This window comes from Neoarius graeffei, chromosome 13 (genome assembly GCF_027579695.1).
Source record: "Neoarius graeffei isolate fNeoGra1 chromosome 13, fNeoGra1.pri, whole genome shotgun sequence".
Classification (NCBI taxonomy): Eukaryota; Metazoa; Chordata; class Actinopteri; order Siluriformes; family Ariidae; genus Neoarius; species Neoarius graeffei.
This window is the reverse complement of record NC_083581.1, coordinates 56,096,252-56,124,234: the sequence shown is the minus strand read 5'-3', so window position 1 is coordinate 56,124,234 and position 27,983 is coordinate 56,096,252. Positions and strand designations below refer to the sequence as shown.

General features: G+C 44.2%; 1 protein-coding gene across 4 annotated transcripts; it reads right to left on the bottom strand.

Moving 5' to 3' along the window:
- Positions 1-23: 23 nt before the first annotated feature.
- On the bottom strand, positions 24-27,249 carry LOC132896918 (acidic mammalian chitinase-like). 4 transcript variants are annotated; one of them, XM_060938082.1, is made up of 11 exons: positions 27,206-27,249; positions 27,072-27,098; positions 26,778-26,982; positions 18,616-18,672; positions 18,342-18,507; positions 10,279-10,403; positions 9,790-9,913; positions 9,493-9,675; positions 9,284-9,400; positions 444-576; positions 24-353 (listed from the first exon to the last, which is right to left on the bottom strand). In XM_060938082.1, exons 1-11 carry the CDS (start codon positions 27,228-27,230, stop codon positions 154-156), a joined length of 1,362 nt encoding a protein of 453 aa, XP_060794065.1. In that variant the 5' UTR covers positions 27,231-27,249; the 3' UTR covers positions 24-153. The 4 variants fall into 4 exon arrangements, 1 of the variants encoding a protein (XP_060794065.1); XR_009656206.1 differs by lacking the exon at positions 24-353 and adding an exon at positions 1,702-1,860 and having other exon boundaries at positions 509-576; XR_009656204.1 differs by lacking the exon at positions 24-353 and adding an exon at positions 6,848-7,006 and having other exon boundaries at positions 521-576.
- Positions 27,250-27,983: the final 734 nt, after the last annotated feature.

Here is a 27,983-nt window from a genome sequence, read left to right as displayed (position 1 = left end):
ATTTAAAAATGAAAATCTATGGAATTTTTTTTTACAGATAGAGAAATAAAATGCTTGCACAAGTATCAAACCAGGTGCCATTTTGTTAATCTGTTACAAAGTGTATTTTAAATCATTTCTACATCACGTGTTTATTAACTACCTGTGGCAGATTTATGACCAGTTGCAGCAGTGGCAGCTCTCATTGTAGACGGTGCCAGCAGGACAGGCTTGTACAAAATTTCTCCCAGCAGCACACAGGATGAAAGATTTATTATCAAAAGGATTTGGGTAGAGACCATCTTTCTTGACTGCACAATACTGATGTGGAATTGCAAGAGGAGAAGGACCTTCAGTAGGAACAGCAGGAGGACCTTCAGCAGGAGGAGCAGATATGTAATTAAACTCAGGAGAATTAATATCAGTATTACTGATGATGGCACATTTATAATTTATTTAATTACCATTGGTTAAGAGTTTTCTGAGCTCACTGATGAGAGGATATTTTCCCAGTCCACAGAACTGTCCAGTAAAATCATCCAAATCAAGAGCCCACACAAAGGCCCCTCCAAACTTATTATCTTTGAGGTATGCCACCTAAAACAGAAGGAACTGGTAAGGACTCGCTATGATCTGTATAGAAATTAGGTACAGTACTAGACAAAAGTTTAGACACACTTTAAAATTCAATGGATTTTCTTTATTTTTATGAATTAAAAGATACTTCACGCCTTAAAGTAATGGTCATTTTTCTTAGTTGAGCGGTTCTTGATGTAATATGAATTACTACAGTTGAGGAATAGGGCTGTTTACTGTATTTTTATTTACTGTTTGATAAACACATTAAGAAGTCAAGAAATTGCACGAATTAACTTTTGACGAGGCACAGCTGTTAATTGAAAAGCATTCCAGGTGACTACCTCATGAAGCTGGTTAAGATAATGCCAATAGTGTGCAAAGCATCATCAAGGTAAACGATGGCTACTTTGAAGAATCTAAAACAGGAAACGTATTTTAACACCATTTTGATCACCACATAATTTTATATATGTTCCATCTGTTATTTCATAGTTTTGATGTCTTCAGTATTGTTTTACAATGTAGAAAATGTTTAAAATACAGAAAAACCTGTGAATGATTAGGTGTGTCCAAACATTTGATACTGTAGCTGCTGTTGGTCCATTAAATGCTCCCATTTAAATCCCACTTTGGCATTAAGTTTTTTTCCCCTGATGTTCTTCAGTTTCTGAATAAGATCAATGCTGTATCACACTTTTGAACATTTTATATGGAATGCACTCACACTACAAAGTCTTGGTGGAATCGCGCAGTGTAAATTGATGTATACATGATACAAATACAAACTAGAATGTCAGGGACCAGACAGAAGAGGAGATCAAATGCACTCAAACCACAGTTTATTAATAACAGGGGAAAAGGAAGTTGGGAGAATGTGTGTGAAGTTCAGTGGCAAGAGGACTGAGAGGCAGGGAGGGCTGGTGGGAGCGTGGTGGTGATGTCTGAGGTCTCCCATCCAAGTACTGACCAGACCTGACCCTGCTTAGCAGCTGAGATCAGGTGTTGTCAGAGAAGTGTGGCTGTAGGCTGACAGCACTTGGGTTTCAGGCAGTCTCTCAGCAGGCTGGAGTTAGGGAGCAGGCTGGAACACAGAGTCACAGATCAGATAGCAAGATAGGGGACAGAAATGCAGGGTCAGGTTACCGGGGCTGGAGAGTAGGCTCCAGGCAGGGCTGCTCACACTGGGCTGATGGAGAGGCAGGCGAGCAGCAGGGCTGGGCAGGCTGGAGATCAGGCGAAGGTACAGGAGAGGCAGGCAAGAGGCAGAGTTGACAGGACAGAAGGCAGATCAGGTTACCGGGGCTGGAGAGCAGACAGAGTCAGATGGAACAGAATATCGTCAGGAGTCAGAGTAGTAGGAACACAGAGCAGGTTATCACGCTGGAAGTTGCAGACGATCTGACACAGAAGCTTGGGAGGACTGCAGCTTAAATACACACGGGGGAAGCAGGTGATCGGCAACAGCCAATGACAGCCACTGGAAGTTAATAAGAGGAAGTGAGTGCGGGCGTGGCCGGTAATGCTGAGTGGAGATGTTACCTGAAGAGAGAAGCCCACAGGTAGGACCATGACAGAAACCCCCCCCCCTCAAGGGACGGCTCCAGAAGTCCCTAGCCACAGATCCACCAAGACGGGCGGGAGGAGGGGGAATACCGGTGGAGGGTCAGAATTCCTCTGACCGGTCCGTGTCCAAGGCCTCAGGATCTGGTTCAGAATCAGACTCAGGGACAGTAGCAGTTGGCGCATCGTCATTCCGACCAAGGCCCTTTGGTCGACCCCTCCGGTTGGCCGGCTGGTCCGGATGCAGGCGATGAAAGGTGCTGATGAGGGTACGGTCTAAGATTCTCCCAGCAGGAACCCACATCCTCTCCTCAGGACCATAGCCCTCCCAATCCACCAGGTATTGGAGGCCCCTGCCCCTGCGCCGTGACTTCAGCAGTCACCGGATGGAGTAGACCGGGCCACCATCGAGGAGGAGGAGGAGGAGGAGAAGGTGCAACTGGGACCAGCGGGCTCTCGTGCACTAGCTTAATCTTTGAGACGTGGAAGGTGGGGTGCACTCTCATAGACTTGGGCAGTCGGAGCCGGACAGCAGACTGGCTGATTATCCTCTGGATCGGGAATGGTCCGATGAACCGAGGTGCCAGCTTACGAGACTCCACCTGGAGGGGCAGGTCCTTGGCTGACAACCACGCCTTCTGGCCCACCCGGTAGGTGGGCGCAGGCATCCTCTGCCGGTTGGCTCCAATGGAGTAGCTGGTGACTGACTTGAGGAGTGCAGCGCGGGCTTGAGACCAGGTGCGGCGGCATCAGTGTGCATAGGTGAGGGCAGACGGGCAGGTGACCTCTCCCTCCTGGCTGGGGAACAGGGGTGGTTGGTAGCCATACACGCAGTGGAATGGGGACAGTCCAGTGGCTGAGCTGGTGAGGGAGTTGTGGGAGTATTCCACCCACAGTAGGTGCTCACACCAGGCCCTAGGGTTGCGTGACGCCATGCACCGAAGTGCCTTCTCCAACTCCTGGTTAGTCCACTCTGACTGGCCGTTGGACTGGGGTCGGAATCTGGAGGTGAGGCTGGCGGTGGCCCCAAGTAGGTGACAGAATTCCTTCCAGAACGAGGAGGTGAATTGCGGCCCCCGGTCCGAAACGATGTCCCTGGGCAGCCCATGGATGCGGAAGACCTGCTGCAGGACGATCTGGGCGGTCTCTTTGGCCGACGGTAGTTTAGGGAGGGGAACAAAGTGTGCTATCTTACTAAAGCGGTCCACGATGGTGAGTATGACAGTCATCCCGTTAGAAGGGGGCAGACCTGTAATAAAATCCAGGGAAATGTGGGATCAGGGTCGCATTGGCACGGGCAGAGGCTGGAGCAAACCGGCAGGAGGCCGGCTGGAGGACTTATTCTGATTACAGGTAAGGCAGGCTCGGATGAAGTCTCGCACATCCCTGCTCATAGAAGACCACCAGAACCGTTGGGCGAGCAGGTGGTAGGTGCGAGTGGAACCAGGGTGGCAGGCTAGACGGGAGTCGTGTCCCCATTGTATAACCTGGGATCGCAGGTCTTCAGGAACAAAGAGGTGACTTGCAGGGCATGCACTGGGGCTGGGTTGGTCACGGAGGGCTTCCCGCACTCGTTCTTCGATGTCCCAGGTCAGAGCAGCAACGATACAGGGGTCAGGTAGGATGGGAGCCGGATCCTTGGAGGGGGCATCATCCTTCTGGAACTGATGGGAGAGTGCGTCAGGCTTCGTGTTGCAAGATCCGGGCCGGTATGAAAGGGTGAAATTGAATCTGGTGAAAAAGAGAGCCCAGCGGGCCTGTCTGGGGTTGAGTTGTTTGGCGGTGCGGATGTATTCCAGATTCTTATGGTCTGTCCAGACCAGGAATGGGACTACGCACCCCTCCAGCCAGTGATGCCATTCCTCCAGGGCGAGCTTGACCGCCAGCAGTTCCCGGTTGCCTATGTCGTAATTGCGTTCGGCCGGCGATAGCCGGTGGGAGAAGAACGCACAGGGGTGGAGTTTGTTGTCATCCGCTGACCTCTGTGAGAGCACTGCCCCAACTCCCACATCCGAGGCGTCCACCTCAACGATGAATTGCCGCTCCGCATCTGGCATCTGGAGGACGGGAGCAGTGGTGAACCGAGCCTTGAGGGTGGCAAAGGCTTCGTTGGCAGCCGGAGTCCAGGTGAAGGGCTGTTTGGTGCTGGTCAAGGCGGTGAGGGGTGATGCAACGGTGCTGTAATTACGAATGAATTTCCTGTAGAAATTTGCGAAGCCCAGGAACTGCTGAAGCTTCTTCCTGCTCTCTGGTACTGGCCATGAAGTCACTGCTGAGACTTTGGCAGGGTCCATCTGGATGCTCCCCTCTGCCACGATGTACCCCATGGACCCCACAGACTTGGCGTGAAACACACTTCTCTGCCTTGATGAAGAGGGAGTTTTCAAGGAGACGACGGAGCACTTGCTGGACATGCTGGGTGTGTTCGGACAGGGTCTTTGAGAAGATCAGGATGTCATCGAGGAAAACGAACACGAACTTGTTCAACATATCTCACAGGACATCATTCACCAGAGCCTGGAATACCGTTGGCGCGTTGGTAAGGCCAAACGGCATCACCCGGTATTCATAGTGACCGGTGGGGGTGTTGAACGCGGTCTTCCACTCGTCTCCCTCCCTTATCCGAACCAGGTGGTAGGCATTCCGGAGATCTAGTTTGGTGAAGACCTTGGCTCCCTGGAGCAGCTCGAAGGCGGAGGTAAGCAGTGGGAGAGGGTATCGGTTCTTGACGGTGATGTCGTTGAGACCCCTGTAATCGATGCAGGGGTGCAGGGATCCATCCTTCTTTCCCATGAAGAAGAACCCAGCGCCGGCGGGAGAAGAGGATGGACGGATGAGGCCGGCAGCCAGAGAGTCACTGATGTAGGCCTCCATTGCCTTCCTTTCCGGGGCGGACAGAGAGTAGATACGGCCCTTGGGTGGTGCAGTGCCTGGGAGGAGATCAATGGCGCAGTCGTAGGGCCGGTGAGGGGGCAAGGAAGTGGCCTTGGCTTTGCTGAATACCTCCCGAAGGCTGTGATAACACACTGGGACATTAGTGAGGTCGGGGGCAGAGCTGGCAGGTGAAGTACGAGAGGTTAGAGTGGCGGCTCGTAAGCAGGTCCAGTGGCAGTCCTTGCCCCATTCTCTTATTGCTCCAGTGGCCCAGTCGAGGTGAGGACTGTGCTGGCGGAGCCATGGATAGCCCAGGATGAGAGGTTGGCCGGGGGAACGGAGCAGGTGAAACTGGATGGTTTCGTGGTGGTTACCAGACAGAGTCATCGGGACAGGGGCAGTGAGGCGGGTGACGGTGCCAAGGAAATGGCCATCCAGCACCCTGGCTGGAACGGGAGAGGATAAATGATGGCTTTGCAGACCCAACTGGCACGCAAGCTTGGTGTCCATGATGTTAGCCTCGGCGCCAGAGTCAACCAGGGCGGCCAGGGTGTGGGTGGAATCCCACAGACGAAGGCAAACTTGGAGCATAGGTTTCTGGCTGGTGGAGGATTGGAGGATCATAGAACCCAGCCGGGCCCCTCCTATGTCCGGCGAGCTCGGGCTTCTCCATGCGCTGATGACTGACTGAGTCTGGCGGGCCCTCTCTCGTCGACGGGTCTGGACCCGGCAGTCAATGTGGACAGCCAGGGTGATGGCCTCATCGAGTGTCGATGGTTGTTCGTACGAGACCAATTCGTCCTTCATGTAGTCGGCCAGGCTGTGCAGAAAGGTGTCCACCAGCACCTGCATGTTCCACTTGCTGCGCTGGGCCAAGGTCTGGAAATTGATCGAGTAGTCAGCCACTGTACGTCTGCCTTGGCGAATACTCATCAGTCCTCCGGATGCCTCTACTGATGACGAGCCCAGGTCGAAGAGCTTAATCATCTCCGCTGCAAACAGGGAGAAGGAGGTGCACGCCGGAGTCCGGCGTTCATACTCAGCAGTCCCCCACAGGCGGGCGCGGCCAGTCAGATGAGTGATGATGAAGGCCACCTTCGCTGCCTCCGAGGCGAAGGTTCTGGGCTGCAGGTCGAACAGCAACTGGCAGCTGGTCAGGAAAGCACGGACTTGGGAGGGGTCACTGTCAAAATGCTCCAGACTGCCGACCTTGGGTTCCGGGGCATCGAGTGCAGCAGGAGCACCTCCCGGAGCTGGCAAGTCAGCGGCAGATGCAACGAGGGGCGGCGGTGGTGGTGGACTCGGAGGCGCAGGGGGTGCTAGGGCAGCGAGCAGCTGGAGTGCTCGTTGTTGCTGTTGACCAAGCTGGATCAGGGCTGCAATGTCGGCAGACATCCGACTGATATCTCCTTCGGTGCGCTGCAGCTGGTCTAGGGTAGAGGGTTCAGGCGCTGACTCCATGTCTTGGTCAGATCATTCTGTCAGGGACCAGACAGGAGAGGAGATCAAATGCACTCAAACCACAGTTTATTAATAACAGGGGAAAAGGGAGTTGGGAGAATGTGTGTGAAGTTCAGTGGCAAGAGGACTGAGAGGCAGGGATGGCTGGTGGGAGCATGGTGGTGACATCTGAGGTCTCCCATCCAAGTATTGACCAGACCCAACCCTGCTTAGCAGCTGAGATCAGACAGGATCAGGCGTTGTCAGAGAGGTGTGGCTGTAGGCTGACAGCACTTGGGTTTCAGGCAGTCTCCCAGCAGTAGTCCCTCAGCAGGCTGGAGTTAGGGAGCAGGCTGGAACACAGAGTCACAGATCAGATAGCAAGATAGGGGACAGAAATGCAGGGTCAGGTTACCGGGGCTGGAGAGTAGGCTCCAGGCAGGGCTGCTCACACCGGGCTGATGGAGAGGCAGGCGAGCAGCAGGGCTGGGCAGGCTGGAGATCAGGCGAAGGTACAGGAGAGGCAGGCAAGAGGCAGAGTCGACAGGACAGAAGGCAGATCAGGTTACCGGGGCTGGAGAGCAGACAGAGTCAGACGGAACAGAATATCGTCAGGAGTCAGAGTAGTAGGAACACAGAGCAGGTTATCACACTGGAAGTTGCAGACGATCTGACACAGAAGCTTGGGAGGACTGCAGCTTAAATACACACTGGGGGGAAGCAGGTGATTGGCAACAGCCAATGACAGCCACTGGAAGTTAATAAGAGGAAGTGAGTGCGGGCATGGCCGGTAATGCTGAGTGGAGATGTTACCTGAAGAGAGAAGCCCACAGGTAGGACCATGACATAGAAGGGCACACGGTAGAGTGCATACCTCCACCAAGCCACATACAGTGTCTTGCAAAAGTATTCATCCCTCTTGGTGTTTGTCCTGTTTTGTCGCATTACAAGCTGGAATTAAAATGGATTTTGGGGGGTTAGCACCATTTTATTTACACAACATGCTTCCCACTTTAAAGGTGCAAATTATTGTTTTATTGTGACACAAACAATAATTAAGATGAAAAAACAGAAATCTGGAGTGTGCATAGGTATTCACCCCTTTTCGTTTGAAACCCCTAAATAAGAGCTGGTCCAACCAATTCACTTCATAAGTTACATAATTAGTTGATTAAGATCCACCTGTGTGCAATCAAAGTGTCACATGATCTGTCACATGATGTCTGTATAAAATCAACCTGTTCTGGAAGAACCCTGACTCTGCAACACTACTAAGCAAGCAACATGAAAACCAAGGAGCACTCCAAACAGGCCAGAGACAAAGTTGCAGAGAAGTATGGATCAGGGTTGGGTTATAAAACATATCCCAAACTTTGCATATCCCACAGAACACCATTAAATCCATTATAGCAAAACGGAAAGAATATGGCACCACTACACACCTGATGAGAATGCCGCCCACCAAAACTCACAGACCGGGCAAGGAGGGCATTAATCAGAGATGCAACAAAAACACCAAAGATAAAACTGAAGGCGCTGCAAAGATCCACAGCGGAGATGGGAGTAACTGTCTGTTGGACCACTTTAAGCTGTACAGTCCACAGAGTGGGGCTTTGTGGAAGAGTGGCCAGAAAAAAAAAAGTCATTGCTTAAGGAAACACGTTTGGAGTTAGCCCAACAGCGTGTGGCAGACTCCCCAAACACATGGAAGAAGCTTCTCTGGTCAAATGAAACTAAAATTTATCTTTCTGGCCATCATGGGAAATGCCATGTGTGGCGCAAACCCAACACCCTGAGAACACCATTCCTACAGTAAAGCACGGTGGTGGCAGCATCGTGCTGTGGGAATAGATTTCATCTGCAGGGATAGGAAAGCTGGTCAGGACTGACGTAAAGATGGATGGCACTAAATACAGGGCAATTCTGGAGGAAAACTTGAGTCAGCCAGAGGTTTGAGACTGGGATGAAGGTTCACATTCCAGCAGGACAATGACCCAAAACATACTGCCAAATCTACACTGGAGTGGTTTAAAGAGGAACATTTAAATATCTTGGAATGGTCTAATCAAAGCCCAGACCTCAATCCAATTGAGAATCTGTGGCATAACTTGAAGATTGCTGTTCATCAACACAACCCATCTAACTTTACAGAGTTGGAGCAGTTTTGCTTTGAGGAATAGGCAAAAATCCCAGTGGCTAGATGTGCTTGCTAAGCTAATGGAGACATACCCCAAGAGACTTGCAGCTGTAATTGCAGCAAAAGGTGGCTCAACAAGATATTGACTTTTTTTTGGGGGGGGGGGGAGATACCTATGCACACTCCAGATTTCTGTTTTTTCATGTTAATTATTGTTTGTATCACAATAAAACAACAATTTTCACCTTTAAAGTGGTAGGCATGTTGTGTAAATCAAATGGTCCTAACCCCCCAAAATCCATTTTAATTACAGCTCGTAATGTGGCAAAATCAGGACAAACACCAAGGGGGATGAATACATTTGCAAGACACTGTATTATTATCAACATCAAAATCAAATAACTTGAACCTAGGATAATATTAAATCTGTACACTGAATTTCATCAAAATCCATTCACTACTTTGAGTTAGGTTGGGAACAGGCAAACAAACAAAACAGGCAAAAACAAAACCTTCTCCAACAAAGTTGACAGACGTAAAAATGTGAATTTTTCACCAAACTGAATTTGACCTTCATCTCATCTCATCTCATTATCTCTAGCCGCTTTATCCTTCTACAGGGTCGCAGGCAAGCTGGAGCCTATCCCAGCTGACTACGGGCGAAATGAATTTGACCTTACTCTTGAAATTCTTTCCTCATTCTTGATTTGATACCTTTATGTCAAAGCTCTCCTTGGTGTCAAAGCCAGCCCACTGACCCGCCTTTGTGGCATAAGGTACTTTTTGATCCTGAATCCACTGTATGCTGGTTCCTTGAAGGAAGCTGCAGATCTGATGGGAAATAACCATTCACTTCATCAGGTCTCATATAGAACAACACAGTGAAGTTTGTGTGGCTCGCATATAGTAAGCTGTGTACAAACCTCATAATAAGACCAGACACCTGCCTCTCTGGTGTAATTGCCAGCAGAAGCAGGGCCACTTGATGGAGCTCCCAGGCCACTTGCTGTAGACGACAGTTGGAATGTTCTGCCATATGTAGCAAAACCCATCCTCAGCTTCTCCACTGGAGCACCCTGATCCTTCCAGTATGTCATTGAATAGTTCTGCAAAATCAGAAACAAAATGCTGTACTACATCTCTAACTGCCAAGCTCAGGTATGAGAGAACTCAGAGTATTAGACAGATTACAGTATTAGTTACAGATAGTTTGTCTTTACAGTATTATGATAGATTTGCTCTCCTGTTTCCTGAGACCATTGATACAGAGGACTGTTGTGACCAGTGAAATGCTCCCAAGACCCATGAAAGTCATAAGTCATCACACTAATGAAGTCCAGGTACCTGTATAGTTAATTAAATAGTAAAGTACTCTGTTCAGTGGCATTCTAATCTTATGTCAATTAAAAAAACATCCTTTTTCATAATACAGATATAAATACTGCCTAAAACAATTCTGGCATTCCAAAAGTATAAAACGAAATATTTTTATATCTTAATTTTTAAAATATTTATCAAATATATCTCATTATGAAATTATAAAATAAATTAAAGTTTATTTTACTAATTTCAAGCTTAAAATTCCAAGCTGTTCTATAGGCAAGTAATTTTGTTGATTTAATGGATTTATTTCTAGACATATTTCTATCCTGATTTCATACTGAGTTTGATGCAACTTGATTTCTTCGAGCTTATCTAGAATAGCCTACTTGGCAATCTCAGCAATTTCATATCCAGCATCTATAGCTGATTTCCCAGCAGGTACTGCAGCTGTGACCATAAGTCGGGGACGTCCTGTAGCACTGCTTTCATTCTCATAGGCCTGTCGAAGCTCCTACAAGCAAAAACACACATTTATCAAAACTCCATCACAGCATTTCACATTTTGTAGAAAATTATGTGTAAAAAAGACCAGGTAAGTAATATAGACAATTGTATACAAATATCATATGACCATCTATTAGGCAAGCACCGTACCCATGCTTAGGTTAAGTTAATAAAAGTAAGAGAAAAAAAATAATTAAGTTAATTATAGAAACAAATTAGTTATGATTATATTCAGCTCTTTACATGAAGACATACAGTGGCATGCAAAATTTTGGGCACCCTTACTGAAAATGTCTGTTACTGTGAATAGTTAAGTGAGCAGAAGATGAACTGATCACCAAAAGGCATAAGGGTAAAGATGACATTTCTTTTCAGTGTTTTCTGCAAGATTTATGTATTACCATGCGAAACACCATGTGAAAGTTTGGGCACCCCAATACATTGGAGTTCTCAGGTAACTTTTACCAAGGTTCCAGACCTTAATTAGCTTATTGAGCTGTGGCTTGTTCAAATTATTTGTTTGGAAAGGTCAGATGATGCAGATTTCAAAGCTGTATAAATTCTCTGACTCCTCAAACTTGTCCTTAAAATCAACAGCCATGGGCTCCTCTAAGCAACTCCCTCGCATTCTGAATAATAAAATAATTGATGCTCACAAAGCAGGAGAAGGCTACAAGAACATAGCAAAGTGTTTTCAGGTAGCTGTTTCCTCAGATTGTAATGTTATTAAGAAATGGCAGTTAACAGAAACAGTGCAGATCAAGGTGAGGTCTGGAAGATGAAGAAAACTTTCTGAAAGAACTGTTCATTGGATTGCTAGAAAGGGAAAAATTGAAACCCCTGTTTGACTGCACAAGACCGTCAGAAAGATTTAGCAGACCCTGGAGTGGTGGTGGTGCACTGTTCTACTATGCAGTGACACCTGAACAAATACTACCTTCATGGGAGAGTCATCAGAAGAAAACCTTTCCTGCATCCTAGCCACAAAATTCAGCATCTGAAGTTTGCAAATGAGCATCTAAATAAGCCTGATGCATTTTGGAAACAAGTCCTGTGGACTGATGAAATCAAAATAGAACTTTTTGGCCACAATGTGCAAAGGTATGTTTGGAGAAAAAAGGGTGCCAAATTCCAGGAAAAGAACACCTCTCTAACTCTGAAGCATGGGTGTGGATCGATCATGCTTTGGGGTTGTGTTGCAGCCAGTGGCACAGGGCACATTTCATTGGTCGAGGGAAGCATGGATTCAAATAAATACCAGCAAATTCTGGAAGCAAACATCACACCATCTGTAAAAAAGTTGAAGTTATAAAGAGGGGATGGGTCCTACAATAAGATGATCCAAAACACACCTCAAAATCTGCAATGGAATACCTCAAGAGGCACAAGCTGAAGGTTTTGCCCTGGCCCTCACAGTCCCCTGACCTAAACATAATTGAAAATCTGTGGATAGATCTCAAAAGAGCAGTGCATGCAAGACAGCCCAAGAAACTTGTAGAACTGGAAGCCTTTTGCAAGGACGAATGTGTGAAAATCCCCCGGGTAAGAACTGAAAGATTATTAGCTGGCTACAAAAAGTGTTTACAAGCTGTGATACTTGCCAAAGGGGGTGTTACTAGGTACTACCCATGCAGGGTGCCCAAACTTTTGCTTTGGGCCCTTTTCCTTTTTTTGTCATTTAGAAAATGTAAAAGATGAAAATAAAATATTGTTTTTGCTTAAAATATAAAGGGAATGAGTCATCTTTAACTTTATGCCTTTTGGAGATCATTTCATCTTCAACTTGCTTAACTGTTCACAGTAACAGCAATTTTGACCAGGGGTGCCCAAACCTTTGCATACCACTTTAGGTGAGTCAATATAAGAAGGCTTAATTCATTTACATCAGTTGATGTTCATCCTTCGGGGTCGAAAATGACCATAACTTAAATTTGGTTGGTGGCAGTTGTGGGTTTGGAGGTGACTGATGAGGCCAATCTGGGCTTCGAAGTTATGCCCACATTTTGGGCCCGTATGGGTAGGTGCTATAGTGGGAATGGTGATAGTTTGAGCCTTCCGCGCAGCTCATTTCTTCCAGGCCTGGCAATGTGTTTCATCTCTGCTCCATACACACCACTGGTGAGCTTTTCTCGCCATGTTGGACGATCCTGAGCAAACAACTCCCAGGAGTTGAGATCGATTTCTAGGGTTTTGAGGGACACTTTGAGATTGTCCTTGAAGCGTTTCTTCTGCCCCCCAGATGAGCACTTGCCTTGGCACAGCTCTCCATACAACAACTGTTTGGGCCATTGACTATCTGGCATCCTGACAACATGGCCAGTCCATCTGGCTTGGGCTTTCTGCAGAAGAGTGTTAATGCTGGGAAGTCCAGCCCATTTTAGGACCTCCGTGCCCGGGATTTTGTCTGGCCACTTAATATGAAAGAGTTTGTGGAGGCAGATCAAGTGGAAGTGATTGAGCTGCTTAGCATGCCTGCTGTAGACAGTCCAGTTCTTACAGGCATAAAGTAGGGTGGTAAGTATCACAGCACAGTAGACCTTCAGCTTGGTGGTAAGGCTGAGCCCTCTCTGTTCCCAGACATTCTCACAAAGTCTCCTGAAAGCAGCGCTGGCCTTTGCAATCCTGTTGTTCACCTCGACATCCATGTTCACTGCTTGGGAAAGGGTGCTACCCAGGTAAATGAATTTGTCAACTGCCTTAATGTTCTGCCCATTCACTATAATATGTGGTTCTTGGTAGGGTCTTCCAGGCACAGGCTGGTACACTACCTCAGTCTTTTCAGTGCTGATGGTGAGACCGAAGTTGTTGCAGGCTTGTGAAAAACAGTCCATTTCATGTTGCAGCTTCTGCTCTGTACAAGCGTTGAGGGAGCAGTCATCAGCAAACAAAGTCTTGGATGACAGTCTCCTTCACCTTGGTGATGGCCTACAGGCACCTGAGGTTGAACAGACCGCCGTCAGTCCTAAAACTGAGGTGTATCCCATCCTGGCGATCTTGGAAGGCATCTGTCAGCATGGCAGAGAAGACAAAAAAAGTGTAAAAAAAAAGTGTAAAAAGTGTAGGGGCAAGAACACAGCACTGCTTCACACTGTTTGTTACTGGGATTGCCTCCAACTCATCATCATCCAGTACTTTGACCATCATGCCATCGTGGAACTACCGCACTATCGTGATGAACTTGCTGGGACAGTCAAACTTCTCCATTATCTTCCATAGGTCTTCTCTACTGACCGTATCGAAGGCCTTTGCCAGGTCAATAAAGGTCATGAATAGGTCACTGTGTTGCTCTTGGCACTTTTCCTGGAACTGGCATGCAATGAATATCATGTCCGCTGTTACCCGTTCAGCACAAAAGCTGGACCGGCTTTCAGGGAGGAGGCCCTGCTTGAGGTGTTGGAGAAAGCGATTAAGACATGAGCTAGGATCTCTCTTGCTATGGACAAGAGGGAGATGCCATGGTGGTGATTGCACGACTGGCGGTCTCCTTTCCTCTTGTAGGTATGGACTATATTAGCGTCCTTAAGCTGTTGTGGGACCTGTCCTGCATTGTTAATTTCAGTTTCTGCATCATAGCTGGGCCTCCTGCTTTGTAAACTTCAGCAGGGATAGCATTTGATCCTGGCGCTTTGCCACAGGAGAGCTGCTTGATGGCCTTTCTGACTTCACCTTCTGTAGGGAGGTTATTGAAGTTTGTGTTGATTTCCACCAGTGGTAGGCGTGCAATGGCCTCATTGTTGATTTCAGCAGGATGGTTGAGGACGTGGTTCAGCCCACCGCTTCAAGATCTGCTTCTTCTCTGTCAGTAGCTGGGCCCCACCTGCACTGAGGAGGAGAGAAGATCCAGATGGCTGGGAGCCATAGATAGCCTTCAGGACATCTTAGAATCGCTTGCTGTCATGGCTATCTGCATTGCCCTGGATTTCATCAGCCTTCATGCTGAGCCAGGTATCCTGCATCTCACAGAGCTTCTTCTGTACTTTTTGCCTTATGCTGGCAAAGGCATCTTTCTTTTCTTGTGAAGAGGGATCATTCTGGTGAACTCTGAACAGTTGATGTTTTTCTGACAGTAAGGTCTGTATCTTATTGTTGTTTTCATCAAACCAATCTTGATTTTTGCAGGTAGCTGGTCCGAGGTGTTCAAGGGTGGAAGAATAGACTGCATCTCTAAAGGTCACCTACTGCTCTTCACTGTTGTCCTGATCTAAAGATATATCAGGCAACCTGATATTCAGGTCACTGGCAAATTCCTCTGCAATTTTGCTGTTCTTCAGCCTAAAGACATTGATTCACTTTGCAGTCTTCTGGCCTTAGGGTCTTCAAGCGGGAAGTTTGCACTTGGATATAATGAGAATGATCAGTCCAGCAGTTGACGCCACATATGAATTGTGTCACTCTCATGTCCTGCCTGTCCCTCTTCCTGGTGATAATATAATCAATCAGATACCAATATCTGGAATGAGGGTGCATCCAAGAAGTCTTGTTACGGGTAGGGAGTCGAAATAGAGTGTTGGTAATGATAAGACCATGAGCAGCACATGCTCTGAGGAGCAGTAAACCATTGCTGTTACACTTGTCAATGCCGTGTCTTCCTATGATCCCTTTCCAGATCTGGTGATCGGACCCCTCTCTGGTACTGAAGTCTCTGAGAAAAAAAGAGCTTCTCTGACTGTGGGATTGCTGCAATGATGTCAAGTTCTTTGTAGAATTTATCCTTGATGTCCTCGGAGTTAGTAACTGCAGGAGCATAAGCACTAATCATCGTTGCATTCTTCTTGCCTCCAAGGTGTCAGTAAACCCGCTGAGGAAAAGACAAATATAGATACCCTGAACTACAAGTCCCAAGACACACAGTGCCCTCTGTCTCCGGCATACTGAATCTCAGCTGTTTTCCATTTCCTCAGTTACCAGTCCCTCTATTTAAACTCCCCAAACACACACATCTTTGCGAAGTATTGTCCTGTTAGCTCAGTTCGTACCAAGCCTTGTATCTTTTCTGACTGCTTCTCATGTTTCTGACCTTTTGCTACCTTTTCCTAGTTTTCGCTCTTTGTCGTTCTTTCACTAAAGTTGTTTGCCGATCGCCCAACCCTCTCTAGTTTTCCGACTCTGATTTCTGTCTATCGTTTTGGCTTTGTTGACAGTCTGTGCTTCGCTCTCCTCCATGCATACATCTGTAAGTGCCTGCATTCTAACACCAAGTGGGAGCTGAAGTGTCATCAGGCAATTGTCGATGCCCTCTGGGAGTTTGGTAAGTTTCCAGGCAAGGTGAGACTTTACAGCAAATCCAACACATGCCTCTCACTGTTCAGTGCTACTACGACTACTCCAGAAAAAGGTATAACCACCACTACATTCCATGAGCTGGCCCTTGTCCATTAGACGTGTTTTGTTAAGGGCAGCTATGTCGACGTTGTAGCGAGCTAGTTCCCTGGTGACTATTGCAGTTCTTCTCTCCGGCCTGTCTGCTTTGATGTTATCCAGTAGAGTGTACACATTCCACATGCCAAGGTTAAGTACCTTCACTATCTTATTTATTTTGTTATTTGTTGTATTTTGACTGCTGAGTGGGATCCCCACCAGCTGTGGTGTGCTGGCCAGGGTGAGATGAAGCAGGCTATGTTTGGGGCACCTTATCTCGCTCCTTCCTCCATCGAGGTGAGCAGAGCAAATCCTAAACATGGCTGCTCAGACACCCAGGGGGCTGCTGAACTCCACTGCTGCTTCGTTCCAGCAGAGAGTGACCCTATGCCCTGGGCTGCCTGTGTACAGGTTCATGACTACAGCTTCCAGTGTTTCCACACCTGCTGCTTCGGCACTTGCCCATCGCCACAGGACTTAAATTTGAAGTCATGGCTTGCATGTGACTTGGATTAGAGTGAGGGAGAGTTGTGCAGCTGTCAGCCTCACTCTCTCGTCTTGACCTAACTAGGTCCAGGGGCAAGACAAAATTAAGACGGCTGGAGCTAGGTCGGGATGCAGTGGATGGCCAACAGTATTTTACGTGTTGCAATTTGCCCTGATGTGTTCATCAGTTAGGGAACCCCTCAGTTAGGGTACTCCATACACCCAAACTGGTGCAAGTTCATGCATTTTTTGTTAATAGGATTTTTATAAAATATGATCAAAGATAATCCATTTGTGAATGTGTCTGTCTTCCTTGTTTCAATTTAGAGAAATGGATAGATGTCCTAACCTTCTGTTTTTTGTTTTTCTTTGACCAATTTTTCCTGAAACACAATGTGCCACCACACCATTCTGAATACCCTGAAACTTTTAGCCATCTGCATTATACTGTAGTGTACAACCCCGATTCCAAAAAAGTTGGGACAAAGTACAAATTGTAAATAAAAATGGAATGCAATGATGTGGAAGTTTCAAAATTCCATATTTTATTCAGAATAGAACATAGATGACATATCAAATGTTTAAACTGAGAAAATGTATCATTTAAAGAGAAAAATTAGGTGATTTTAAATTTCATGACAACAACACATCTCAAAAAAGTTGGGAGAAGGCCATGTTTACCACTGTGAGACATCCCCTTTTCTCTTTACAACAGTCTGTAAACGTCTGGGGACTGAGGAGACAAGTTGCTCAAGTTTAGGGATAGGAATGTTAACCCATTCTTATCTAATGTAGGATTCTAGTTGCTCAACTGTCTTAGGTCTTTTTTGTCGTATCTTCCGTTTTATGATGCGCCAAATGTTTTCTATGGGTGAAAGATCTGGACTGCAGGCTGGCCAGTTCAGTACCCGGACCCTTCTTCTACGCAGCCATGATGCTGTAATTGATGCAGTATGTGGTTTGGCATTGTCATGTTGGAAAATGCAAGGTTTTTCCTGAAAGAGACATCGTCTGGATGGGAGCATATGTTGCTCTAGAACCTGGATATACCTTTCAGCATTGATGGTGTCTTTCCAGATGTGTAAGCTGCCCATGCTACACGCACTAATGCAACCCCATACCATCAGAGATGCAGGCTTCTGAACTGAGCGCTGATAACAACTTGGGTCATCCTTCTCCTCTTTAGTCCGAATGACACAGCGTTCCTGATTTCCATAAAGAACTTCAAATTTTGATTCGTCTGACCACAGAACAGTTTTCCACTTTGCCACAGTCCATTTTAAATGAGCCTTGGCCCAGAGAAGACATCTGCGCTTCTGGATCATGTTTAGATACGGCTTCTTCTTTGAACTATAGAGTCTTAGCTGACAATGGCGGATGGCACGGTGAATTGTGTTCACAAATAATGATCTCTGGAAATATTCCTGAGCCCATTTTTTGATTTCCAATACAGAAGCATGCCTGTATGTGATGCAGTGCTGTCTAAGGGCCCAAAGATCACGGGCACCCAGTATGGTTTTCCGGCCTTGACCCTTACGCACAGAGATTCTTCCAGATTCTCTGAATCTTTTGATGATATTATGCACTGCAGATGATGATATGTTCAAACTCTTTGCAATTTTTACACTGTCGAACTCCTTTCTGATATTGCTCCACTATTTGTCGGCACAGAATTAGGGGGATTGGTGATCCTCTTCCCATCTTTACTTCCAAGAGCCGCTGCCACTCCAAGATGCTCTTTTTATACCCAGTCATGTTAATTACCTATTGCCAATTGACCTAATGAGTTGCAATTTGGTCCTCCAGCTGTTCCTTTTTTGTACCTTTTAACTTTTCCAGCCTCTTATTGCCCCTGTCCCAACTTTTTTGAGATGTGTTGCTGTCATGAAATTTCAAATGAGCCAATATTTGGCATGAAATTTCAAAATGTCTCACTTTTGACATTTGATATGTTGTCTATGTTCTATTGTGAATACAATATCAGTTTTTGAGATTTGTAAATTATTGCATTCTGTTTTTATTTACAATTTGTACTTTGTCCCAACTTTTTTGGAATCAGGGTTGTATAATAATACCCAGAATAAGCATGCGATGAACTGACCTGACAGAGCAAAGTGAATCTTTGCTTATCTTCTGGAGGACTGCCGCGGGCTCCAGGGTACTCCCAGTCTAAATCCAAGCCATCAAATCCATATGTTCTCAGAAATCTGATGGAAGACTGGATGAATGTACTTCTGTTTGCTTGTGTGGACACCATGGTAGAGAATCTGGAGACAGAGAATGCAGTTTTGTCTCTGGCTTTCACGTTTACATTTTGCAGAGATTCAACAAAATATTTCACAGCAGAACGGTAAAAACAAACAAAAAACACTTACTGAGTTGAACCAAAATTCCATCCTCCAACAGACAAAAGTGTCTTCAAGCTTGGATTTCTGTTAAATGAAATAGTATCTTGGATTAGCAAATCAGTTTGAAATCAGACTATATCACCACCTATAGTTGAGGTGAGGAGTTTACATACACTCAATATGGATATGAATTACATGGCAATATTTGGCTTTCAATGATTTCTTTGAACTGTTTTTTGTGTGTGGCAGAATAATTGGAGAACATGCATTTTTAATCGAGGAAAAAAAACCCACAAGAATTTGGTGCATAAGTGCAGTGGTGCTTGAAAGTTTGTGAACCCTTTAGAATTTTCTATATTTCTGCATGGGGCAGCACGGTGGTGTAGTGGTTAGCGCTGTCGCCTCACAGCAAGAAGGTCCTGGGTTCGAGCCCCGGGGCCGGCGAGGGCCTTTCTGTGTGGAGTTTGCATGTTCTCCCCGTGTCCGCGTGGGTTTCCTCCGGGTGCTCCGGTTTCCCCCACAGTCCAAAGACATGCAGGTTAGGTTAACTGGTGACTCTAAATTGACCGTAGGTGTGAATGTGAGTGTGAATGGTTGTCTGTGTCTATGTGTCAGCCCTGTGATGACCTGGCGACTTGTCCAGGGTGTACCCCGCCTTTCGCCTGTAGTCAGCTGGGATAGGCTCCAGCTTGCCTGCGACCCTGTAGAAGGATAAAGCGGCTAGAGATAATGAGATGAGATGAGATATTTCTGCATAAATATGACCTAAAACATCATCAGATTTTCACACAAGTCCTAAAAGTAGATAAATAGAGCCCAGTTAAACAAATGAGACAAAAATATTATACTTGGTCATTTATTTATTGAGGAAAATGATCCAATATTACATATCTGTGAGTGGCAAAAGTATGTGAACCTTTGCTTTCAGTATCTGGTGTGACCCCCTTGTGCAGCAATAACTGCAACTAAACATTTCTGGTAACTGTTGATCAGTCCTGCACACCAACTTGGAGGAATTTTAGCCCATTCCTCCATACAGAACAGCTTCAACTCTGGGATGTTTTTGGATTTCCTCACATGAACTGCTCGCTTCAGGTCCTTCCACAACATTTCGATTGGATTAAGGTCAGGACTTTGACTTGACCATTCCAAAACATTAACTTTATTCTTCTTTAACCATTCCTTGGTAGAACGACTTGTGTGCTTAGGGTCGTTGTCTTGCTGCATGACCCACCTTCTCTTGAGATTCAGTTCATGGACAGATGTCCTGACATTTTGCTTTAGAATTCGCTGGTATAGGTTCCGGTGATGTCATCACAGCAAATGGCTGCTTGAGATAACAGCTCCTCCAAGAATTTAGCTATTTTGCCCCAAAAAGTAGTCAAATACCATTGACTTTTTATAATACACGATCAAAATGTCAGGAGCGAGACAAAAAAAAAGGGAACAGCTTGGGAAAAAAGGTACTGGACAGACTAGTGCAGTTGGTGGAGATAATGCTAGTTCACCTCGTGACGATGCTAGCTTAAACCAAGTCACAGCAGCTAGCCTGACAAAAGTACTAGAGGAGATTCGGGAATTTCGCAAAGATATGAAGGAACAACTTAATGACATCAAAGTTGAACTCACTAAAGTGGACCAAAAAGTCGAGGAGGTGGAAAATTGAATTGGTGTAGAAGAAGACCGCACTCAGAATGTGGAGCAAGTGTTAGGAAAACTGATAAAAGAAGTGACCCGACTCGAAAATAAAATACTCGACCAAGAAGGTAGGTCCAGACGAAAGAATATACGAATATACAATGTCCCAGAAGACACAGAGGGATCATCAATGATAGACTTTGTGGAAAAGCTGTTGCATGATAAACTGGAAATACCTGAAACAACGAATATCGACATTGAGAGAGCACACGGAGCACTTGTGCCTAAACCTACTGGAGATAAGGAAGACAAGCCACAGTCAATAGTGATCAGATTTCTCTGATACAAAACTAAAGAAGAAATCCTACGCAAAGCGTGGGGGAAGAAAAAAAGTGTTCTTAGATGATGAGACAAATATTTTTTGACAACGACTATCCCCCAGTTGTTCTACAGAAGCGAAAGGAATATGCCGAAGCAAAACGAGTCTTGAAACAGAACGGTATTCGTTTCCAAACTCCTTTTCCAGCCAAACTGCGAGTGTACTACGAGAATGGGACACGGCTCTACCAATCAGCAGAGGAAGCAATGACAGATATGAAGAACAGAGGACTCCCCATCAACACGATTAGGGTTCCACCAAAGGAGGATCTAATCGCGCAGCTGTCACGCACTGCATGGGAGAGAGTAGAGTCCCGTGGATGGAGAGGGGAGGATGCAGAGCAAGAATGAGTTCTGCGAATTAACAGGGACATTCCCCCCCACCACGGGCGGCACGGTGGTGTAGTGGTTAGCGCTGTCGCCTCACAGCAAGAAGGTCCGGGTTCGAGCCCCGTGGCCAGCGAGGGCCTTTCTGTGTGGAGTTTGCATGTTCTCCCCGTGTCCGCGTGGGTTTCCTCCGGGTGCTCCGGTTTCCCCCACAGTCCAAAGACATGCAGGTTAGGTTAACTGGTGACTCTAAATTGACCGTAGGTGTGAATGGGTGTCTGTCTATGTGTCAGCCCTGTGATGACCTGGCGACTTGTCCAGGGTGTACCCCGCCTTTCACCTGTAGTCAGCTGGGATAGGCTCCAGCTTGCCTGCGACCCTGTAGAAGGATAAAGCGGCTAGAGATAATGAGATGAGATTTCCCCCCCACCATCCCCGCTACGGGTAGGCTACCTATATGGTTAAAAAATGTTTGTGAAAATATTTTACATCCCAAATCTTTTTTTTTTAATTTATGTTTGAGACAATTTTCTTCCCTGACAAATACAAATTAACCTAGGCTACAATGGAGGAGTTAGTCCTTAAGTTAGCCTTAGCACTTGGATGGACAGAGACTTTTTTCTTTACTCTTTGGGAAATCCTAGTGGAGGCCCTCAACCTATTGAGAGGAGAGGCTTTCCTCCGGAGCTAGATGTTCCTTTCTAGCTTAATTAAAGGTCATTTAAGGACCTCAGCCTTGGAATCACTGTTAGTTTGTTTCTTGTTTTATTGTGTGAAAATGTTATCGACTGTTCTCTCAGGGAGTATATTACTTAAATTTTGTTTCAACATAAGGATGCATATACATGACCTATGGCCAGTGACAAAGTTAAAATAATTTCTTATAATGTTAATGGGCTGTTAAACCCAATTAAGTGCTCCAAAATTCTTTCTAAAATGAAAAGGGAAAGGGCACATATGGTATACTTACAGGAAACCCACCTAAATGATAAAGAACATGGAAAACTAAAAAGAATGGGCTTTTAACAACATTTTTTTCATCATACAAACCAGGACATAGAAGAGGAGTGGCGATTCTTATTTCTAAGCAGGTCAATTTTGAAAAGATGTCTGAAATAAAAGATAAGGATGGCAGGTATGTCTTAGTTAAGGGAAATGTAGATGGAAATATAATAACTTTACTAAATATATATGCACCTCCAGGAAGTGATATTTCTTTCTTTCAAAAGATAACTAATATTATGATAACAGAAACAGAAGGCCTGCTGATATGTGGGGGGGATCTTAATATTCATTTACAACCAAAACTTGATTCTTCAAGTGGAAAAACAAATGAAACAAAGTCCCTATATAGAAAAGTCAACACACTTTTCAAAGATGTGGGACTAATTGACATCTGGAGAGAACTGTTCCCGCAAAGAAGAGATTATACCCATTATTCTGCCCCTCATTCCTTATACACAAGAATAGATTATTTTATAACATTTGGAAAAGATAAAGATAAAATCTATTCCTGCGAAATTGGGACAATCGATCTGAGTGACCATGCGCCCATATACCTAACAGTTGACCTAGACCAGCAACCCAGAAATACTATATGGAAGTTAAACTCTGGCCTACTGAATGATCCTAATTTTAAACAGGACATTAGAAAAGAAATAAATACTTTTCTAGAATTCAATGATAACAAGGTGGTCACATCCCCCATACTATTGGATACAATGAAAGCTGTTTTACAAGGGAAAATTATAGCAATAGCTTCCTGCAATAAAAAAAAGAAAGAAGGAAAGCATTAGAAGGACTACAGCAAAAATTGAAGAATTTAGAATTAAAACACAAGATGGATTCAGATAAAAATACATTTCAGGAAATTGAAAAAGAAATTAAATCAGAAATATAACCACACAAGATATTAAAAGAAACCTTATGTATCTAAAACAGAGACACTATGAAAGTGGCTCAAAATCAATGAAAATACTTGCATGGAAGTTGAAGAAAAAATAGCAGAAAATACAGTTCATAGAATACAAGATCCAAGAACAAAGGAGATTAAAAACAGACTAAATGAGATTCATGAAGCATTTGAGACATTTTACAAAGGCTTATACCGTATACAAGAGTCCCAGGAGGAAGTGTGGCTCAGACTGACACCTTCCTGAACTCTTTGCAATTACCCACTCTAACAGAAGATCAGAACCAAAAGTTGATGGCTGAAATAACAGAGAGCGAACTGCAAGCAGCAATTAGTAGGCTCAAAGTAGGCAAATCTCCAGGTTCGGATGGCTATAAAGCAGAGTGGTACAAGGAGTTTAAAAATGAGTTAGTGCCGGTCATATTCCCTGCACTAAACTGGACCTTGAAAAAAAAGCACAAATACCTCCTAGCTGGAATGAGGCAATTATTTCAGCCATTCCAAAAGAGGGCAAGGATAGAACAGAATGCACATCATATAGACCGATATCTGTATTAAATATAGACTATAAGATGTTCACTTCCATTATGGCCAGACGTTTTGAAAAACTTATGACCATACTGGTCCACAGTGATCAGACAGGTTTTATACATCAATGTCAAACGCAAGATAATATACGACGAACTTTACAAATCAAATTCAGAAAACCAAAATGGAGGCACTAGTAGTTAGTGTAGATGCTGAGAAAGCGTTTGACTCAGTCAATTCAGCTTTTCTCTATAGAGTCCTACATAGATTTGGTTTCCATGACAGGATTATTAAAACTATACAAGCACTATACAATGACCCTACAGCAAGGGTCAAGGTTAATGGTTATTTATCAAATAGGTTTACCCTGGAAAAGGGATCAAGACAAGGCTGTGCTTGGTCACCACTATTATTCGCACTTTTCCTAGAACCACTTGCCCAATACATAAGGCAAAGTAAAGAAATCAAGGGAATCCACCTTGCAGAAAGAGAGCATAAGCTGGCATGTTATGCAGATGATGTGCTTGTTTATCTCAGTCAGCCAACATATTCTCTGCCCCAGTTGATGCTGGCACTTAAGAAATATGGGAAATTATCAGGATATAAGGTTAAAGTGGGTAAAACCCAAGTGTTAACCTATAATTATGTCCCACCATTGGAAGTAGAGAGCAAATACCAGTGGTCATGGCAAACGAAATCCTTAAAATACCTGGGCATTACTATTCCAAAGGATCTCTCAAAATTATCTGAATACAATTACCTACCTATATGTAAAAAGATTAAAGAAGATATTACAAGATGGAACCTCATTTCTTTCCTTGGTTTCAGCTCCAGAGTACAATCTATTAAAATGAACATATTACCAAGGTTGCTATATTTATTTCAGACCCTACCAGTAGAAGTTTCCCAAGGTCAGTTTAATGAACAGAATAAGCTGCTGTCTAGATACATATGACAAGGCAAGAGACCAAGGGTCCGTCTCAAAACATTGCAGCTTGCGAAGGAGAAGGGAGGATGGGGCTTACCATCCCTCAAAGAATACTACCTTGCCGCTCAGACAAGACCTATACTATGTTGGTGTAATCCATCTTACAATGCACAGTGGAAAGATATTGAAGAAAGATCATTTCCGATTCCTATACAAGCAATTGTAGCTGACTCAAAATTATAACACTACATAACCAGTACAGATAATCCATGGGTCAAACTCACCCTAAAAGTGTGGAAAAATATTGTGAAAGAATATAAATTGGAAGGAGATCTGCTTCCTCTTAAATGGTGTGCATATGACTCAGACTTTGCACCAAATAAAATGGATACTAGATTCAAAAAATGGAGAACTAATGGAATAACAGCTTTAAGTAATATTATGAAGGGAAATATACTCTGTAGTTTTGAAATGCTTCAGGAAAAATCACCTATTGGAGAAGCAGGATTTCTTTAGGTATCTGCAGTTGCGACACTATGTCAACATAAAGATTAAAAATGTAACAGAGGCAAACTCCAGCCTCTTAGAATTGTTTAGAAGAGCAAATAGATCAGATCTTAGTAGGGATAACATCAGCCACATACTGTATAAGCACCTATTAGATCTTAAAACTCATTCTACAGCATATGTTAAAACAAAATGGGAAAGGGAATCTGGGATGGATATATCTGAGGAGGAATGGACAATAATATGGCGATACCAATGGAAATGTACTAGCTCAATGACCTGGCGAGAGTTTAACTGGAAAAACTTCATAAGATACTTTATAACACCATCTCAGACATCTCATTATAGTGATAATATCCCTGTTTGCTGGAGAAAATGTGGTCAACAATGTGCAAACCATTATCACATTTTTTGGGACTGCCCCAACATTAAAGACTTTTGGAAGGAGATACATAATGCTATACAAGACATTTTTCGAGAAGACATTCCTTTGGACTTTAAGACTCTATATCTTGGATGCATACCCCAAAGCTGGCTAAAAGGGGACAAATATCTAATGAATATAATGTTGGTGGCCAGTAAAAAGACCATTACCAAGATGTGGTTACTACCAGAATGCTCTACGATCAGTGTATGAAGAGACATTCTAATAGAAATCTATAGAATGGAACAAATTACAGCTCCTGTCAATCAAAGAATGGAAACTTTTCTGAAATACTGGTCAAAATGGTATAATTATGTCACAGCCAAATGGCCTGAATGTATTTCTTTACTTTATTGAATATATAGTACATGTATGTGAATGATTACTCCCTGTTTTGTATATAGTTTTGTTATTGTGTTGTATTTTTCTTCCTTCTCTTTCTGTTTTTCTTTATCTCAGTTATTTTTCTGTTTTTCATACTGGAATAACAGGAAATTATGTATATCAATCATCATATACAGAAAACACCAATAAAATATAAATTATATATTTAAAAAAAAAGAATTCGCTGGTATAATTCAGAATTCATTGTTCCATCAATGATGGCAAGCCATCCTGGCCCAGATGCAGCAACACAGGCCCAAACCATGATACTACCACCACCATGTTTCACAGATGGGATAAGGTTCTTATGCTGGAATGCAGTGTTTTCCTTTCTCCAAACATAACGCTTCTTATTTAAACCAAAAAGTTCTATTTTGGTCTTATCCGTCCACAAAACATTTTTCCAATAGCCTTCTGACTTGTCCACGTGATCTTTAGCAAACTGCAGACGAGCAGCAATGTTCTTTTTGGAGAGCAGTGGCTTTCTCCTTGCAACCCTGCCATGCACACCATTTGTTGTTCAGTGTTCTCCTGATGGTGGACTCATGAACATTAACATTAACCAATGTGAGAGAGGCCTTCAGTTGCTTAGAAGTTACCCTGGGTTCCTTTGTGACCTCGCTAAATATTACACGCCTTGCTCTTGGAGTGATCCTTGTTGGTCAACCACTCCTGGGGAGGGTAACAATAGTCTTGAATTTCCTCCATTTGTACACAATCTGTCTGACTGTGGATTGATGGAGTCCAAACTCTTTAGAGATGGTTTTGTAACCTTTTCCAGCCTGATGAGCATCAACAACGCTTTTTCTGAGGTCCTCAGAAATCTCCTTTGTTTGAGCCATGATACACTTCCACAAACATGTGTTGTGAAGATCAGACTTTGATAGATCCCTGTTCTTTAAATAAAACAGGGTGCCCACTCACAGCTGACTAATTTCACCTTCAAATTAACTGCTAATCCTAGAGGTTCACATACTTTTGCCACTCACATATGTAATATTGGATCATTTTCCTCAGTAAATAAATGACCAAGTATAATATTCCACAGAAAAAGAACAGTTCAAAGAAATTACTGAAAGCCCAATATTGCCATGACATTCATGCCCATGATAAGTGTATGTAAATTTCTGACCTCAACTGTATCTAACAGAAGAAAGCCTCACCTTTGCTTCAGACTATTGAATTGTTGGTAGAGAGTCTCATCATTCCACTGGGAGGTGGCCAGCTGATTCGCAGAGTCAATGATAGCAAATGCGTAGCTAAGATGTGTACACAAGAAGGGATCAATGTTGGTAGGCACATACTTCACTGGATCAGGTCTGTACTGGGCACAATTGCTGAAGTAGCATATAAGCTGATAGGCTGAACCTAAATTTTAAACGAAATGCCTCAGTATGTTGACTTAATAATTAAAAACAAGGAAATGATTTTTGAAATAGTGGATGGAGAAAACTCACCAAACTGAATAAATAACAGGCAAAAGCCTAATAAGAAAAACAAATATAAAGCGCAGTGTTCAAATACACAGCATAAACATGTCAGATAACATTTCAACAGCCAAATGTTAATGAATGAATAGCAAGATCAATACCTGTGAGCAGAATAAATCCTGTCATTATGGCTGCAGTTGTACACTGGCTTCCTTTTTAGTGGAAGCAAAAGCAGAACTAAGATGGTTTATATTGTAACACTGGGCCTGACCACGTGAGCAATAACCAGTCAGCAGTGTCCTATATTGCATAATCCGTTTGCATAATGTGAATTGGTAAGATTAACTGGCATGATTTGATGGTGTTGTGGCCATTTTTTTATACCAAACATTTTCTTGGCCACGCGAGGCAGAGTGTGGGGTTGTTTAGACGCGCATTCCAAAGTGAGCACACACGGAGAGTGAAGTAAAACGAGATGTTCCATTTATTTTCCACAGTCCGGTTGACTTTCAATGAATCCAACAAACAAGGTAAAAAAAGGTATAAACTAAGAGGGTACGCTATGCGGTGAAAAACTGTGTCCTACTCACACTCTGTCTGCGAGGCACCTGTGAGTGTACCAATTAAATCTGTGATTTGTGCCACCAATGCGCGTCGGAGGGAGGGGTTTCACAGTACCACCCACATCACAGGTGCATTGGGCCAGACAGAGGGTGTTTAGGTCCAGGTAAGTATACATAACATAAGAGGTAAGTATATAAACAAAGAAGTAGGCATATAAACATAACAGGTAAGTATTTATAATAACTAACTAAAATATTTTTCTTTTACAGGTTGCCAGGAACTCAAAGCAAATTTCTATCAATCTCAAATATGGCTCCAACACACTGGCCCCTAATTGTCATGGCTACTGCAGAAAAATTACTAACATTATTTACC

What these genes read in the sequence shown, in the direction of transcription:
- LOC132896918 (XM_060938082.1), bottom strand. Translation starts at nt 27,230, where the DNA reads ATGACAGGATTTATTCTGCTCACAG. An exon ending in GAAATTGCTGAGATTGCCAA is followed by an intron (nt 9,914 to 10,278) that starts GTAGGCTATTCT and finishes TTAACTATACAG; the next exon opens with GTACCTGGACTTCATTAGTG. An exon ending in AGGAGAGCTTTGACATAAAG is followed by an intron (nt 577 to 9,283) that starts GTATCAAATCAA and finishes CTTCTGTTTTAG; the next exon opens with GTGGCATACCTCAAAGATAA.